Source organism: Chinchilla lanigera, unplaced genomic scaffold (assembly GCF_000276665.1).
Source record: "Chinchilla lanigera isolate Chin_1 unplaced genomic scaffold, ChiLan1.0 scaffold00026, whole genome shotgun sequence".
NCBI classification, from domain to species: domain Eukaryota; kingdom Metazoa; phylum Chordata; class Mammalia; order Rodentia; family Chinchillidae; genus Chinchilla; species Chinchilla lanigera.
In genome coordinates this window covers 21,764,385-21,783,231 of record NW_004955427.1, presented here as the reverse complement: position 1 = coordinate 21,783,231, position 18,847 = coordinate 21,764,385, and the positions used below count along the sequence as shown (strand labels likewise).

The 18,847-nt window shown below is 40.5% G+C and overlaps 2 protein-coding genes across 4 annotated transcripts in view; both read left to right on the top strand.

Annotated features, from left to right (window-relative positions):
* Positions 1 to 13,074, top strand: part of Parp9 (poly (ADP-ribose) polymerase family, member 9) — a 35,934-nt gene extending 22,860 nt beyond the window's left edge. For 2 of the 3 annotated variants that reach the window (XM_013515095.1, XM_013515096.1), the window contains exons 10-12: positions 843 to 985; positions 1,617 to 1,791; positions 12,282 to 13,074. In XM_013515095.1, coding sequence (XP_013370549.1) covers positions 843 to 985; positions 1,617 to 1,791; positions 12,282 to 12,655 — 692 coding nt within the window. In that variant the 3' untranslated portion in view covers positions 12,656 to 13,074. The remainder of the gene's footprint in view (positions 1 to 842; positions 986 to 1,616; positions 1,792 to 12,281) is intronic. The other variant, XM_013515094.1, reaches the window with a different exon arrangement.
* Positions 13,075 to 18,318: 5,244 nt separating this feature from the next.
* Positions 18,319 to 18,847, top strand: part of Kpna1 (karyopherin alpha 1 (importin alpha 5)) — a 59,507-nt gene continuing 58,978 nt past the window's right edge. The window contains exon 1 of the mRNA XM_005386512.2: positions 18,319 to 18,730. The gene's annotated coding sequence lies outside the window, so the exon portion shown is untranslated. The remainder of the gene's footprint in view (positions 18,731 to 18,847) is intronic.

The window sequence follows — 18,847 nt, the reverse complement described above, 5'->3', positions numbered from 1 at the left end:
AGCCATCCTGGGCCTTGGTTCCTTCCCTCCAGTGACTATCTCGTTAAGTGAAATCAATCGGGCGGCACACACTTTCCTAGCACAACATAAAAAAAAAAAAAAAAAAAAAAAAAAAACAAGAAAAAAAAAAGAGGGGAAAGGAAAGAAAGGGAGAGGGAGAAAGAAGGCCACCATAGGTTCTTAGTCTCCCAAATTTGCTCTTCTTGCTTGGGCCTTACATGAGTGCTACATGTTCCCAGTACTGTACTTGGTCTTATCTCTGTACAGAAAGCACTAATGAAAGCCAAGTTTATAATTTTAAATCTTCACTTAGGCTTTGGGGTATGGGACAAGTTACTTTCTCTGAATTTCAATTTTGCTACTTATGAAACTGGGTCAGTTATTTCAGGGCGGTGCTTTGACAATCAAATGAAATAGAGGTGTGAACTCTGAAGATTTTGCAGTGTCATACAAATGTCCTGTTGTTTTCCGTCATTTCTTCATGTTTTCTTATACCTGTCTCTTTTTTGCTGAGAGTCCTCCTGGTGAGAAAGGACAAATATTTCCTGTAACACAGTCAGATCACCATGACAGTATTGGTTGTAGTGGAAGGAGTACACACAGTGCTTTTTCTCTCACCCCCCGACCTCCACACTCTCATGATCCAGATCATCCATGGACAAATACACTGCCCTCCATTTTACCCTGTGACTTCTGGTTGTGCTGTAGCTCTCCTTGCAAGTCCTGAACAAGAGGCAGATGCTTTAAAACTGCCAGTCTCCTCCAAATTTCCAGAAACTGCTTTCAAAACCTCTTTCTGTTTATGGAGCACTGAGACAAAATTTTGTGTTACTCATTTTTAGGACAAAGGACTGACCAGCAAGGAAAACCCCAAGATGAAATGAAAGAAGTAGGGATTCTGTTTCTGCGATTCCAAGCAATTGTAACACAAGAACTTCAGGATCAAAGGAAACAGTTTGAAAAATACGGCTTGCAGGTGATAAAGGTATACACAGAAAAGTTATGAATTGAATACATTTGATAAAATGATCATTCGTATATAAAATAATATACAAATTCATTATTTAATGAATATAATATAAATAATATATAATGAATATATAAATATTCATTAATATAAAAATTAATGAAAAATGTGCAAATTTTGGTCATCTTGCATTTAAATAATGGAACTGGTGAGTGGTTAAGAAGGCAGATGCTGTTATTGACCATTTCGTTATTGGTGCTTGGCATTTAGTGATTGCTCAGTGAATTTTTATTAAATGAATTTATTGAAGAAGCAGCAGAGAATTTTGAAGAGCTAGAAGTCAAACAAAGAAGATTGGGGGAGAAGAGAATCTTATGCAACTTCATATGAAAAGTGAATTACATGTAAAATAGTATGAAGTATGCAGATAAGCATCTTTTTTTTTTTTTTTTGTCTTTTTGAGACAGGGTGTTGTTATGTAGCCCAGACTGGCCTTGAACTCACAGTGATCCTCCTACCTCAGCTTCCCAAGTGCTGGGATTACAGGCATGCGCCACCATGCCCGACCATCACCTTTATTTTTTCAATAGACAATTTGTGTAGCTATTTTCTAGTCTCTTTTTGAGTTTTTCTTTTCCTTGGGTTATAGGTGGAAGAGATAGACAACAAGGTTCTTATGCATGCCTTCCAGAGAAAGAAGAAAATGATGGAAGAGAGAACGCACAGGGAGCCTGTGAGCCACAGGCTGTTTCAGCAAGTCCCTCGTCAGTTCTGCAATGTGGTTTGCAGAGTCGGCTTTCAGAGACTGTACTCTGTGCCCTGCGGTAGGTGTCAGCCCCTCCTCCTCAGGGCTATTTGTGCGGGAATTGACAGCAGACATCGGCAGATGGCTCACCTTTAAAAGCATTCATTGCTTGGGGGAGGGGAATCATTTGTAGGTGGGATTTAGAGGTAAGGTTTTTTGGAAAGTGTTATATGTTAAATTTTTCCTTCGTATCTGTTGTTGATGATGGGTTTTACATTGATGAAAGTATGAGCAGTAGGATCTATGGTTCACTATTATTATTTGTTTTTTCCTCATTTCTGTTTTTGTGTCTTATCAGAAGAGAGCACCTTGGGGCTTTTTTTTTTTTTTTTTGCTTACTCATCTCAACAAAATTATTATCAATACTACTGAGCCATCCTCAGCCCGTAGCTAAAAAGACATTTCCCTAAATTTAAGACAGTTGATCTTTTCTTTCTCACCCTCTTTATTTCCTGTAGCTTACTTATAAGTGAATTAGATACTGCAGGTGAAGTAACATCTTAAGATCTTTCTCAACCATACACGTTCTAGGTGTAGCTTCCATGTCTCTCTTCAATTATTTAAAAATATGAGACATTTAATTGCTGTGTGGTTCCCTGTCCTCCTCACTCACCACTGAAAAATCCTGGCTTTAGATCTCTCCAAAGGAGGCTAAAAACTTTAGCCATAATCACAGAGGGGAACCTAGCAGTGCAGCTTTATGTTACCTGGTCCATTAACTAGTGGCTCTTGATCTGTAGCTTTCAAACCTGCAGCACGCCCTCTGCTGTGGGGTCATTTCTAATAGTCTTGGTTTCTAGAAAACAAAAGGTCTGGATTCATCTTTCCTTTGTTGCAGAGAGAGCACAGTCATTACTAGGGGCAGAAATTGAACATAGACAATTCCTGAGAGGTAAAAGTAAATGAATTACCATTACGAAGAAGTGTTCTGAGTGCAAAGATGTGATGATCAGTATATTCCCTTCATTGCCAAAGTCTTAAATCTGTGATTTTCATTTGCTTCTTAATTAGCTTCTCTACTTAAATTATTTTCACTAAGATCATCAGTATCTTCCTGTTTTCTATATCTGGTGAGTACCCTCTTTTCAGTCCTGTGTGCAGTGTTGCTAATTTTCTACCTAACACCTATACACATCTTTCTTCCCAGAACATCTAAGACATACACCATCCTCTCAAGGAAGACAGTCCCGGTGTCTCATCTAGTCTCATCATCGGCCTCAAGTCCAGGCAGTCCTCTAAAAGCTTAAAAACAAGGAATTACCCCCACATATTCATCAGATGATGATATGAGAAGGAGCAAGAAATCTGCAGTGAAATTCCCACTTTGAAAGAGAAGAGAGGGCATGGTGGTGCATTCCTATAATCTCAGCACTCTGGGAGACCAAGGCATAAGGATCATGAATTCAAGCCCAGGTTGGGCAACTTGGCAAGACCTTGCCTCAAAAATAAGGCTAGGCATGTAGCTCAATGCACAGGCCTTAAATTCAACCCGCCGGTACCACAAACACACATGTAACAGTCACTGGCCCTCACTACTTATCATGTGTGACTGGTCAAGAGCAGAAAGGACTCCTTGTTCAGGGAGTGGAGTAAAGCCCTTATTTTTGCACCCTGGGAAAATATCCCTTATGTGTTATAGCCCCACTACCTCCCAGGGGACCATGGATTGCCTCACAGGCTATCACATGCTCAGGCTGGTACAGCCAGGCTTGTGATCTCTTCAGCAACATGACTCCCTTAAAAACTCAGCAGGCATGAAGCCTACTCACTTCTGATCAAGTTTACATCCTCAAACTCAGCCAAAGATCTTGTTTCCATATAGTCTTGACACCTAAACGATTTAATATTTTCCTTTGGGCCTCTTTTCTCTTGCCTACCTGAAAACTGCCTTAGCTTACCAGTCACTACCTGTGAGCAATTCAGACAGTAGATTTCATTGGGAGACACTACCTGTAAAGTCACCTGGAAATATGGCTCATCTCAGGGGGACGGAGGAAACTCTAAACTGATGTTGCTAAATAAGCCTCAGACGTGCTAATATCACTGCCACAGATGCTGTTGTCATTTGGAGTACAAATCTCTTGACTTTTTCAGTCCTGCAATGTTCTCAATAATAGGACTTTCAGTAAATTTAGATGGCCAGCCACAGGCAAGGTGCTTCTGTTAGCAAAGCTTGCCTTTCTTTTTTTTCTTTCTTTCTCTCTCTTTCTCTCTCTTTCTCTTTCCTTCCTTCCTTCCTTTCTTCCTTCCTTCCTTCCTTTCTTTCTTTCTTTCTTTCTTTCTTTCTTTCTCCCTCCCTCCCTCCCTCCCTCCCTCCCTCCTCACCTCTTTCTTTCTCTCATTCATTTATTCTATGCTTGCCTTCTAGCCAATTCTGTCCCGAGTTTGTCTCTTGCTTGTAGGACTTGGTTGAATGAAGCAAGAAGTCTATACACTTGCAATTCCATTTTGTGTCCATTCATCCATTATACAATTATTTATTTTTTTAAAAAAAATTCATTAGTACATGTTTGTAGTACATAATGATCATATTCATTGTGGGGGATTATACACATACATAAAGCAACTCAATTCTTTTTTTTCCCTTTCTTCTCCACCTCCCCGTTTAAAATTTTTTTGCCAGTGTCACATTCATTTATTTATTTTACACATTCTTATCAAGTTAATTATCATAAATACAGATTAACAGCCAGACTAACATGGCAAAACCATGTAAAACCCATAAGACAAGGGGCTAGGGATATAGCTCAGCAGCACAAGTCCCTGCCTGATGGGTGTAAGGTCCTGAGTTTGATTCCTGGTACTAAAAAAAAAAACAAAAAAACAAAAAAACATGTAAGACAATTATACTAAAGGTACACTTGTAGGTACATCATCAGTGCTAGATTACTGCTTAAAACCATTATCTGTCTTTTATTTTGCAATTTATTTATATATTAGGTTTCTCCTATAAGAGAAACTATGTCATATTTTAAATTGTGCATCTGATTTATTTCACTTAACATTATAGTCTCAAGGTACATCCATTTTCCTGCAAATAACTCAAGTTTATCCTTATTTATGGCACAGTAGTACTCCTGTAAGTATAAATACCTTGTTTTCTTTATATATTCACTTATTGATGGACATATAGGCCCCTTCCAATATTCAGCTATTATGAATTGTGCTGCTATAAACATGAGTATGTCTACATTGCTGTCATATGATGTTTTTAACTCTTTGGGGAATATACATAGAAAGGGAATACCTGGGCCAAATGGAACCTCAAATTTCAGTTTTATAAAGAATCTCCATACTGATTTCCACAGTTACTACATGCCCACCAACACTGAAGCATTCCTTTTTCCCCATAGCCTCATCAGGATTTTTATTGGATAATTTCTTGATGATAGCTATTCTTTCTGGACGAGATGGAATCTCAGTGTTGTTTTAATTTGCATTTTTCAAATGGCCAGTGACGTAGAACATTTTTCCATGTATTTATTGATGGTTTGTACTTCTTCATCCAAAAAGTGTCTATTATTTCAGATGCCCATTTTTTATTTGGTCTTTAAATTGGGCAGGGTCTGATTTTTGTGAGTTTTTAAAATATATACTAGATATTAGTCCTTTGAGATGTAGCTAGCAAAATGTTTTCCCCATTCTGTACATTGTGTCTTCATTCTGTTGGTGGTTTCCTTTGCTGTGCAGAAGCTTTTTAATTTCATGTGATTTCTTTTGTTGATTTTAGTATTATTTCTTGTGCAGTCAAGGTTGTATTCAGAAAGTGCCTACACTGATGCCTTCAAGAGTTTTATCTATTGTATCTTCCAGAAGATTAAGTGTGTTTTAATGTTATCTTTGACCCACTTTGACTTTAGTTTGTGCACAGTGAGAGATATGGGTATGGGTCCAATTTTCAGCTTGTGTATAGCCAGTTTTTCCCGCACCATTCCTTAAACAGGCTACCAAGGTCAGGCACGGTGGTGCACACCTGTAATCCGAGCACTGAGGCAGGAGGATCAGCTCAAGTTCAAGGCCATCTTGGTCTACCTAGTGAATTCAAGGCCAGCGTGAACTGCATAGTGAGACCCTGTCTCAAATATATATATATATATATAATTTTTTTTAAAAGAAGCTATCTTTCCTTCAGTGATACTGGTCATTTATGTTTTGTATTGTTTTGTTTATCTAGCTTTTTAGTAGTATCTTCTGAGAGCCCCTGTATCATTTTGGTTATTACTTCCTTTATCTGTTAATTACATCTTCTGTGATCCTGCTGAGTACTACTTTGATCTGTTTTCTGACCTCCTCTGTTATTTTTCCAAGTAATCTGGGTGTGTGGCGTATGATATTCTGGCTTGGCTTTGGGGTATTTGGGAGTTTGGGGAGGCTTTTTTGTTGCCCAGTCTTCTCATGTTTCTGTTGTCTATTTGTTCGTGTGTGTGTGTGTGTGTGTGTGTGTGTGTGTGTGCATGCGTGTGCACGCACTGAGGTTTGTGAATGTTTACAATGTAAAGACTTTGTGGCTAGTATAAAGATCTCTTTCATGGCTTTTCTGTGATGTACTTGGGGCATGGCTAGTTATAGTCTTTTGCATCAGCCCCAACAGCTGACCACCTTGGTTAATTTGGAAAGGGAGGATGCAGTATAATTAGCCCAACAACCAAGTTCCCTGGGAATGTACTCTAGTATTGTTAATGTCACTAAGGTAATCTGAGTATTGGCTTACAGAGAAATAGTGATATTTATGTGACCATGGTAATATCAAGCAAATCAGCTACAGCAGTATTATCCAAGACAAGTTACATATTAACATACCATAAGCATCAATTATGTACCACCTTTAACTATAGAAAAGAAATTCACAATTATGTTGTAAAAACCCAGCTACTGACTTACAGCTAATATGTACCAAATGCAGCAGCTATATTTCTGCTAATCAAAGAAAGGAATCCAACAGTACTTTACAGAGATCAAGACGATTAACAAAACTTTATAGATATACTATTAGAGATATGGGGTTTGAGGATGGAGAATGCAAGAGGAAGAATTTGAAAGCATAAAGCATGAGACTATGAGAAGGAAAAGAGAGAAGTGGTACAAAGGATCCTATTGGGGAGTAGAAGGATCTTTATAAAGTTGGGTAAAGGTAAGAGAAAAAACTGATAAGGAATAGAAGATAAAAGAAAAAGGAGAAAAAAGAAATTATGTAGGGGGTAAAAATAAGAAAGAATTAAAGGGAGAAAAATTAAAAAAGGAAAAATAAAGAGAAAAAAGAAGAAAAAGAAATAAGCAAGGAAAAAGAACAAAACAATATCTCCCAACCCCCAATAAACTGGTGAAGGAAGAAAGAAGAAACAAACAGAAACAAAACTAAAAACAATGCGTACACCCACAAAAACCAAAACAAACAAAAAACAGAAAAAACCACACACACACACACACACACACACACAAACCTAAAACAAACAAAAAATATCTCTGTGATTTTGAACATGGTTTTCTTCCATGGTCTACAGTTTTGAGGTAGTGTCCAAATCTGGACGTGCTCCTGCTCATACTGGTAGATAAAGAAGGCAGGCCTACTCCAGGTCTGTGCTGGATGCAGGCACCAGCAGGCAGTAGGATCAGGACAGGGCTTGTGACCATCAAATCCAGGGCAATTCAGGCTGAGCCTGGCCTCTGGCCACGGGAGCAAAGCCTGTGTCCTTTAGTTCAAACCCCGCAGGGGTTCTCTTTGCAGACTGACTGTGGCTTCCTAACCACAGCTGTCTACCGTGGCTGTCTCTTACACAGTTACGTGGGAGCGTAACACTGGTAGCCCTGAATTGAAGCTGTGCTATGGCTGTGTGAGTCCCCAGTTCAAACAATCAACCCTTCCCCAGAATGGCTTCAGACCACTCTCTCCAGGGGATGTGGCAGGCACTTGGACTGGAGTCACCCGCTGTTGCCTGTTGAAGGACTCATGTGAAGGCAGAGTCCTGTGCTCTCCCTGCAGCTCACAGCACCTGTTTGTCCACTCCTCCACTGCCTTTCTCCCCAAAGCCTCCTGGAGTGCCCATCTTTCCTTTGTCTCTGTAGATTTGGACTCATGTGAGCCATAAGCCAGGGGCTGGGAAGAAAGTGCAGACTGTCCCTTGCCTTCTCCATGTTGTGTTCTGCCTCTCCAGTTTCTCTGTAGGTTTTAGTTTCTCTGTCAGATTCCTCCTAGTTCCCAGGGACCTACTTCTCTCTGTGTGTCTTTTTTTTTCCTCCCCCAAGTTGTTTTTTTCCTGTGTCTGGATTGCGAATCTTGAAGAGGCTGAGTTGTTGCTTACTCTCCATCATTCTCTTGGAAGTTCCCCACAATTATATATTAAGCACATACTATAAGTCAGGCTTTATGCTAGAGGTGCAAAAAATACATCAATAAATATAAACCACAGAGTCCTTACCTTTATCATTTAAAATCTTGTGCATCCATCTGTTACCCATGCTTTAAAGGTGGTGCTTTCCTGAGTTCCAAAGGAAATCTACTTTCTTTTTCCTCCACACTGTCCCCCTGGGTGATTATATATATTCCCATGGCCATAATTCTTCTGAGGGTGACAACTTAAAAATTCCTTACTCTAAACCCCTACTTCTTTCCTAATGTGCAGGGCCATATATCGTACTTTGTCTTTGGGACATCTTTACCTAGATGTACCGCAGGCACCTCACACTGAGGTCTCTTCTTGGGCATGCTTTTCCCTAAGAAATACATTCTTTGTTTTCTAATATGGCTAATATCATTACCATCTACCTACCTGGTTTCCCAAGGCTAAACTATTATCATCATTCATTCTACCCTTTGCCTTTTTTTTTTTTTTTTCAGATAGGGTCTCACTAACTTGCCAAGAATGGGCCCAAACTTGCAATGCTCATGCCTCAGCCACACAGAGGGCTGGGAATATGGGAATCGGTCACTATAGTCAGCTGCTTCACCCTTAAGTCCATGGAGTTACCTGGATCTAGTTACTCAGTATTGTAAAGATCAGCACAGATTTGTTCAGTTTCAGTATATGTGCTGCAGACACAAGCATTCCTCGCTTTCTTCATACTGCTTTCGTTTATCTTCCCTTGGGCCTCAACTATTACTGGGTCCTTTCCTTGCCTCAAAACATACCCCATACAATCTGTATTTTACTATCAGATTTATCATTACCTGTTCTGGAGCCTTCCCTAGCACTGCTACTTTCCACTGAGCACCAGGCTGGGTGAGAGATTGCACCTGGAAGAGTCAGGCAATGGTCCCTTCGGCCCTGGGTATTCCTCCAGGTGTAAGATTTCTGTTCTGCATATCCTGACTCCCAGGGTCCTTCTGAGGCAGTGGAGCAGTTAAGCAAGCCCCTTCTCAAAGTTCTCCACATCTGTTACTTCTTCTCTGATTCTTCTTTCCATTAGCTAGAGAGAGCTTTTATTTGTCTTGAAGTGAGAAAACCGCTCTAGAGTATTTTGTATCATTCTTTCCTCTGTTGTTCATTGTTAAACTCCATACTCTCAATCCTTCAGGTTTATTCTGGGTGTGGTGGCACATCCTGTAATCCCAGCACTCAGGAGGCTTAGGCAGAGGACTGCTGTTAGTTTGAAGCCAGCCTTGGCAACATAGTGAGTTTAAAGCCATCCTGGAATACATGGCTAAAAAACTGAAAAAAAAGAAGCAAAACCAAAAATGTGTAACCATGAATCCTTCAGGGTGTTTTGCCTTTGGTTCAAAAAACCCTTTTCTTCCGAGAAAACAACTCTGAAAGCCAGAATTTCAAAACCATATTCTTTTCTGTGAGTCAAAAATAATTACATATCACAACAGGTATGAGAGTGCACCTCTGTAAATTCCAGATCTCTAGGATGATGAGGCAGGAAGAATCACAAGTATGAGCTCAGCCTAGGCAATTTATCCTGTCTCAAAATAAAACATGAGAAAGATGTAGCTTGGTGTGAAGGCCCTGAGTTTAATTCCCAGTATATATTTAAAAATCATATATATATACACACACACACACATATATATATGAATATATAGGCATGTTTTTATATATGTATACATATATGTATAGGCTTTGTTCTATACTTGTTTTGTTTTGTTTTGGAGATAGAGTCTTGATATGTAGTTCAGGCTAGCCTTGAACTCCCTATGTAGCCCAGGCAGCGGGGTATGGTGGTGCACACTTGTAATCCTAGCACTCAGGAAGCTGAGGCAGGCATATTGCAGAGAGTTCCAGGCCAGCCTCAACCATATTGTGAGGCCCTGTCTCAAAAAAACAAACCAAAAGCAATGCAACCTATGTAGCCCAGGCTGACCTTGAACTCACTGTAATCCTCTTACCTCAGCCTCCCAGAGTGCTGGGATTACAAGCGTGCATCACCAGGCCAGCTAAACTTGTCTTTTTTGCCCTGGAGGTAATAAGAAACAGGAACTCAATGGAAGGAAGGAAGGAGGAATAAAGTTCAAGAAGAAGAAACTTTTGAGGAAGAAAAATCTTTTATTTTTATCTCAAAATGTTACCTTGCCATGCATGGGGATACCTTTGAGAAGTCTGAGAACAGTCATTTTTTAATCTCTAGATCGGCACTGTTCAATATGGCGACTGATGGCCACATGGGGCTACTACTCTAAATTGAATCTTTTTGTTTAGTTGGTTTCAGTTTTTTGAGGGGATACCGGGAATTGAACTCAGGACCTCACACTTGCCAGGAAGGCGATATGCCACTGAGATAAATCCCTGGCCCCAACTAATCTAAATTGAGATGTACAGTACATATAAAAATTCATACTATATTCCAGACCTACTACAAAAGAATGTAAAATATTTCTGTAATAATATTTTATATTGAGCAAATGTTGAGCTGTGAGAACATTTAGATGCTTATGGGCTAAATAAAAAAATATTTTTTTCTATTTCTTTTTCTCTTTTTAAATGTGGCTACTAAAAAGTTTTAGCTTACTTATGTGGCTTATATTGCATTTCTACTTATTAGTGCTGTTTTGTAGCCTAAAACAGGATCGTTAAGTGTAGAAATAGAGTAAGAGAGGGAAGGAAAGAGAAAAAGAATGAAACTATAGCCCCAAAGAAGTTTTCATTTTTTTCTGTCTCTGAGGTCATTGTTTACAGTGCTGGGGGTTGAACCCAGAGCCTTGTGTATGCTAAGCAAGTGTTCTGTAATAAGTGATGTTAGACGTGGTAATGAACAGGGGTTACCTTGAAGCCCGTTTGGTCCTTAGCTTCTTGAATGTCTTAACACTCCAAGAAAGAAGACAGAGATCACAGGCAGTATACCCTAGTAGAGAATTTTCATTTCCAGTGATTGGATTTGAGTATATCCTTTCTAATATCACTGTTTCCAGAATATCTGATGGGCGGGAATTGCCTGGTGACCATGAAACCAGATCAAAAGCATGTGCAGAGTTCTTTGTGGGGTACTATGGCAGGCCAGGGCCAAAACTGATGACCTAGAATGAAGTGTGCATGCTCAACATTTCCTTTACTTTGACATATTTTTCTTGTATTGCTGCCTATGATTCTACCTCCTCTTATTAAATGTTGTTTTCAAACTGTCTTCTCAAGAGTTGTAGAGATGGGTTAGGGATGTACTTCAGTGGTAAAACTCTTGCCTAGTGTATATGAGGCTCTGGATTCAATCCTCAGCACTGCAGGAAAAAAAGGTATAGACATACACCTTGTAGAAGTCAGATAGTGTTCTAATGGTAATGAAACGTTACTTCCATTATGCTATTTTTCACATGCATGGCTAATGTTGACTTGAATCCTAATTTCTCTGAATCTCAGATTTTTCATCTTTTAAGGGGATACTATCCAAGTCACATATTATATCTAATCAATGTAAAAATGCTTTGAAAGCCAGAGACTTCTCTGTAACTCTAATGGAATACTCAGATATAAGCTATTATGTTGCAGGTGTCAGTAACAGTTTATTTCAAGGGAGAAACTTTAGGTGCCATGACTACAGGCACAGGGACTTGAGATAAGAGGAAGGGATTATTTGGAGAATTAGAGCATACAATACATATTAGTTTCTGTCTTAGTTACTTTTCTCATTGCTGAGATGGAATATTGGACACCCAAAGTTGAAGGAGGAAAGGCTTATTTCATCTCATAGTTGTAGAGGTTTCAGCCCATGGTCAGGTGGCTCTAAGGCAAGGTGGCATGGCAGAGGGGCATCACAGAGGTCCATGGCAAGCAGGCCAGAGACAGTGAAGCAGCAAGCAGCAAACATACCTTCTTTCTGTCCCTTTATAGTCCCATCTAGGCTGCAGGCCTATTGATTGGTGATCCCCATTCCCAGGGTGGGGTTTCCATTATCCACACCCTTAGTCCCAGTATCACAGCCTTAATCTATATACATACAGCCTAATCCAGCCACCTTTGAAAGTTTCCACCTACGACTGCATGAGGCTTTTGGGGAAAATCCATATACAAGCTGTAACAGTACCCAAATAGGCAATATTGTTGGTCAGACAATAATAATCTTTTTTTTTTCTTTTATTAGACCCAAAATATGGAGCTGGAATATACTTCACCAGGAACCTCAAAAAGCTAGCAGACAAGGCCAAGAAAACCTCTGCCACCGATAAGCTGATCTATGTGTTTGAGGCTGAAGTACTTGTAGGCTCCTTCTGCCAGGGTCATCCATTACATATTGTCCCTCCACCACTGAGTCCAGGAGCCATAGGTGCTTATGACAGTGTGGTTGACAATATGTCCAGCCCTGAAACCTTTGTTATTTTTAGTAGCACACAGGCTATGCCTCAGTATTTGTGGACGTGCACCCAGGATCCTGTATGGTCAAAGGAGTATTCATCAGAACCAGGAGCATTTAACAGCAGCCTTTTGAAATTCCCAGGAGGCAGTTCTGTTGACTAATCCTGATATCATTTGGTCTTGCTGTGGGGAAAACAACTAAGTCATAATCACCAATGACTCAAACAGTGGTTTGAATACAGCAGATAGGTTGTCTGTTTAGATTAGCTGGGTTATTGGAAGGACCAGCCATTTGTAGGATCTTAGTGCCTTCACCTTTGTCTTTATTTCTTGGGTCTAGGGTGGACAGACACCAACAGACTGTTCCTTTTCCTTGTCATTATTCTTTCATCTCTTTTACTATATGTAACAGCAAAAATTTTACATGTAATGAAATTTTTCCAGAATATAATCCACATCATTTATTTTCTAAAATTATGATGATATATAATATTATGACAGCAGAATGTGTTTTAGATTTTCTAGAGAATTTTATAAAGTGCTTTAAATATCAAAATAAATTACCTTTGAGTACCTGGTTCCAAGAAATTATATGCTAAATGAAAGAATCGGAAGCAGAAGGACATCAAAAGGCCACTATTCAGTTTAGATGCAGCCATATTAAGCAATGCTGCTCAGGCGCCGTCAAGCCAAGATAGTAATTCATCAAATATTTGTTGATCATGAGAAACCTTTTAGTCATATCCCTAGTACTTTCTGGGTACTAGGGATATGATACCAGATAAGGCCAATATCACTACAGAGCATTTAGCTTGAATAATCAGAAAGGCAGACACAGGCACCTTAACAGGTATGATTAGGTATAACAAAAGGAGAATTACAGATTCTTTGGGAAAAATGAAAGGGGGAGAAGGATAATTTAATCAGGGATTGGAAAGAGGCCTCCAAAAGAAACTGAAATTCAAGCTGAGATCATTGGAAGTGTTAGGCAAAGAAAACAGCTCTGATAAAGGGTGCTTTGGCTCAAATTTGATTCCAAAGTTCTATTTGTAATGCAGAGGCCAGCTAATTTCACGATGCACCTGACTTTCAAATCCTATTTCCTGTACTTCCAAACTCTCCTGACCTCATACCCTCAACCTCTTGAACATAAAGCATCTTCTTTTTCCTTATCTTACCTTTTCTTGCATTCTCTTTGAAAGAAGCTTGCTTATTCTCTCATAGGGTGTTGCCCTGGGAGCTGAACAACAGGGGACTCTACCTTGGTCCCAGGCTTCACCTGGGACCTATGCATTCCAACCCTCCTCTGGCTGTATCCCTCACAATCAGGTGATAAGTCCACACAACCAAGACATTAGATCCTACACTCTTCACCTAAAAGCCACCCAGTAGGTACCCAGGACCACCACATTTCTTGAGTCTCTCCTGAATTATGCCATAGTCTGCATTAAGAATGACCAAGGGGGCTGGGAATGTAGCTCAGAGGTATAGCACTTGCTCAGTATGCATGAGGCCCCAAGATCAATCTCCAGCACCACACACCCGCATGTGCACACACACACACATAAACTGAGGGATGATTTTTTTGCAGTAATGGGGGTTTGAGGCATGTGCATACACATGAGGTCCATGGTGCAAAATTGAGAGCAAGAGGATGGAATCTTTTTGTTTATTTATTTGTTTGAGACAGGGTGTCACTATGTAGTTCAGGCTGACCTTGAACTATGTAGCCCAGGTTGGCCTTGAACTCAAGGCAACCCTCCTGCCTTATCCTCTGGAGTGCTGGGATTACAGGTGTGCACCACCAAGCCTGGCCTAAGAATGGAATCTTTGAAGTGGCAATAAGTAGCACACAAAAGGATGAAAACTTGAGTTGTTCAAAGTTATTGTAGGAGCAACAAAAATTCCAGCAGAAAAAAAAGACTGAACTGAGCAGTAGTCCATGCCTGTAATCCCAATTACTCAGAAGGCTGAAACAAGAGGATTGCAAATTTGAAGCTAACTCAGAAACTTAGTGAGACCCTGTCTCAAAAATAAAAATAATAGTGCAAACGGACTGAGGACATAGCTCAGTGCTGCCTGTGCTCAATCCCTAATACTGAAGAAAGGAAGAAAGAAAGGAGGGCGGGAGGGCAGCAGGTAGACTAATATGGCAGGGATAAGATGGTTTCTCAACTGAAAAATAGTTCCCACAAAAAGACAACCAAGTTGAATAGAACTTTCTAAATTTCTTTATTCAAACTGGAAACTTATTTAAGATCTAACTCCAATTTTATGATTTCAGATTCCATCTGTGCTTTAAAACTATTTTCCCTGCAGAAAAGAGGTTTAATAGATACAGAGCACCTGGATGGTTAATTTAAAGATACTGAGGACCTGATTGACAAAACTGTACATACAAAGTGGGTGGACATTTTGGAGAGCTGGAAATGAATTCTTATGAGCTTAAAAACCTGCTGTGCTAGTTAACAAAATTCTCAGCATTCTATGATCAAACACTTTGGTGAGAGAAAATCTAGCTGGATGTCGTTATTTTGCATTGACAACAGGAATCAGTTAGAAGAGCAGAGTTACAAGTCAAAATTAATTTTATGTTTGACTGTATTGTTTTATCATTACATAATGAAAAAATGAAGAGGTCCAAAAGGCTGCAGGCAATTCAAAGCAGTATTAATGGAAAAGAAAACAGAGAATAAAATATCCCACCATATCATAAAAACCAAGTCATTATTTTTAATTCAATATAGGTAATATCTATTTACTTAGTTGTACTTACATTCTTTTAACAATTCTTATATTTATGTGTCTGAAGAATGTAGAATATAGCCTATAAAATTTAAATGTCATAAAAATTAAAATAAATTGCTTTACAGAGGGTAGAAACATTTTTAAATTGTCATATTTTTCTCAATCTTTTGTTTGCTTAATTGGCACTTCTATTAGTTATTACCAGTTATTACATTTAATTAGTCTTACTGCTACTGTTTCATCAATAGCATATATGTAGCAGAAAAGAAATACAACAGAATACTTAATTTCAAGTAAATATTCTTCATATCTTTATGTTCAAGAATTAACATGTACAAAGCCGAGTGTGATGGCACATGCCTATAATCCTAGCACTCAGAAGGCTGAGGTAGGAGGATCGTTGCACCAGCCAGGCCTACAAAATGAGCTCAAGGACAGCCTGAACTGCATAGGGAAACCCTGTTCTAAAAAGACACACACACAAAAATTAACGTGTACACAATTTATATTATTTTTATTTATTTCCATAACTATTGGGGAAAAAATTAAAAAATCAGACATTTCCAAATGTTAGCAAGTGGGGCTGGGGATTTTGAGCTCAGCAGCACAGTGCCTGCCTGGCAAGCGCAAGGTCATGATTTCAATCTCTGGTACCAGAAAAAAACAAAAAAACAAACAAAAGAAAAACCAGACAAACCAAATATTAGCAAGATACATAAAAAGAATCTTATACATTGTGGAGCATAAAAATTGGTACAACACTTTGTAAAATAATCCAGTAATACCTAATGTATTAGTTTTCTATTGCTGTGTAACAAAGTATCACAGGCCTAAGTGCTTAAAGCACATAGATTATCTCACAGTTTCTGTGGGCCAACAGTTCATGCACAGCTTAGCTGGTTCCTCTGTTGAGGGTTTAACAAAACTGCAATGAAGTATAAGTCAGGCTTTCTTCTCATCTGGAGGCTTGATTGTGGACGAATTTTCTTCCATGCTCTCAGGCTGTGGTGGAATCCATCTCCTTGTGGTTGTGTGACTGAGGACCTTGGCTTCTTACTGGCCTCACCTAGGGTCCTTGAAGCCATCTGTAGTTCCCTGCCACCCTATCACATGGCATTTAAAAACACAAGAGCTTGCTTCTTCAGTGCCAGCAGAAGACTCTCTAGCTCTAGTCTTCTAAAACAAACACTTACATAATAAAATGTCATCATGGAAGTGACATCCCATTTTCTATGCTATATTCTATGGGCTAAAATAAGTCAGAGGTCCCATCCATTTTCAAGGTGTGGGGATTTTACAAGGGTTACTGCAAGAGGGAGAGATCATGGGGAGTATTCCAGCATTCTGCCTACCACATCTAATGACATTAAAGATGCAATGTCCTAGGATATAGCAGTTTTCCTGTACACAGTATAGAGGCACAAGAATATGTACAGCAGCATTGATTGTGATAGAAAAAATATTGTTCTACAATTTTAAACCGGGCGTCATGTTGCACGTCTGTAATCCCAACGCTTGGGAGGCTGAGGCAGGAGGATCATTGTGAGTTCAAGACCAGCCTGGGCTACAAAGTGAGGTCAAGGCCAGCCTGAACTGCATAGCGAGACCCTGTCTCAAAAAGACAAAAGTAAAAACAAAAACAAAAACCATACAATTTTAAATTTCTCAATGTATATTCCACTTATAGAACACCACATATGGTATAATAACATTTTAATTTTGCTGAACATAGCCTAGCTATGGCCTCCCAGAAATGGCCTACTGTATTTATTTTGGACCAACACTTCCATACTAAGAACTGGAGAAAATATTAAAAACATTAGTGGATGCAGAAGCAACATGCAATGAGAATTTGTGGATGCAAGACGTGGAAATAAACAACAGTCATGAGGAGGGAGCCTGACGTCTGCTATCACTTTTCCCAACCTTTGGTGACTGCTGAATCTAAAAGCGGTGGCTAAAAAACTGAGCAGAGCTTCTGGCTGTCTCTTCGAGCTGAGTAGACCCTGCCAAAGAGGAGAGAGCTAATAAAACCCTCAGAGTTTTGATTGAGACCTTGAAGGACTATGCCTTACCTAGGAGTCAGGGCAAACAAACAAACTAGCTTTCGCGAGTCCATCTCTGAGTAATCAATCTTAGTCCACGATCAGAATAAGATGATCTGTCCTCAGCCTAGCTGTGGTCAGCCAAACTTGCCCGTAAGTCTCTTCCGTAAAACACCTTCCTTTACTTTGGCTCCCTTGCTCAAACTCAACTGATTCCAATAAACACACTATCAGTGGGAGAGAGAAAGGAGGAGACAAGGGAGAATGGAAGGAGAGGAGAGAAGGGAGGGAGGAAGAAAAGGAACATTGTATAGCCTAGAATTCAATTAGTATGGTCCTCTCTTCCCCTCTCTCACACTTGTAAATTTCAGTAATCTATATTTGTAACTGGGGATTGAACCTAGAGCCCCTCGCACTGAGCTACACTCCCAGCCCCTTTTTAAAATTTTGAGACCGGGACTCTCCCTAAATTGCTAGGTTTCCAGGCTGGGCTCAAACTTGTGATTGTCCTGCTTTAGCCTGCCTCAGCCAGTGGCGCTGCTGGGACCACAGGCGTGCGCCACCACACCCGGTGATGCCATCTTTCACCTTGTTTCTTGGGATGCATTTTGCTTGGGTAAACCAAGTCACATATGAGATTTTTTTTTTCGTAGTGACCTCTGCTTGCCTGATTTGAGTTTTTTGTTTGTTGAGGCCATTACTTGATTTCTTCCCTCAGATGAATTCCATAAAATTTAAGTCACAATCATTTGCCCAAAATATTCGTTTGAGAGTACTTTCGAGAGGAAAGCAAATATTGGTGTTAAAAATTACTTTCTTAATGATTTTATGGTACTTATAAATTGCCAGGCAAAGGGGATGGGTAATAATTAAAAAGAGAGTACCCAGAAGCTTCCTGCAAGCGGGTTGCCTGTGAACCCTCGGGAGGGAAAGCGCTGACGTCACTTTCGTAATACTCCCTCCGCCTTCAATCATCCACCATTCAGTAATCCTGTCCTGTATTAGGTACCCATCATGTGAGAGGGTAGATATAGAGACGGGAAGGGGAATAGCTTAGTAAAGGCAGGTTTGAAGACAGAACTTTCCTGGCGCAAACCTTCTCCTCACACAGATGCTCTCCCCGACCCTCAACTCTTGGCTGTAGCGCACGCTCTGCAAGATCCAGTCCGAGAAAGAAGGGGGAAGACTACACCTTCCGGCAGCCTCTGCGGCGGGCGGTGAAGGGGCGTACGCATGCGCACAGGCCGGCCCCCGCACGCAGGCGCAGTGCGCACGCCGGCTGAGCTGAGTCTCGCGCTGGGTGCGCGGCGGTGGAAAGAGAGGCCTGGTGAGCACCGCCGAGGAGCGGGCCAGCGCTTGAAGGTTGTGCGCGGGAGAGGGACTGCGGGCCGGCGAGCGAGCGCCTCACCCTAGCAGCGGCGCCGGGATCGGTTGCCTCGAGCCGGTGAGTGAGACAGCCGCGGCCGCAGCCCTTCCCCCTCCCGCCGGCAGATCGGGCTGTCCTCCGCAGGAACCCGGGAGAGGCCCCGGGGCGAGGGCGGGCGCCGGCGGTGGCCGGGGC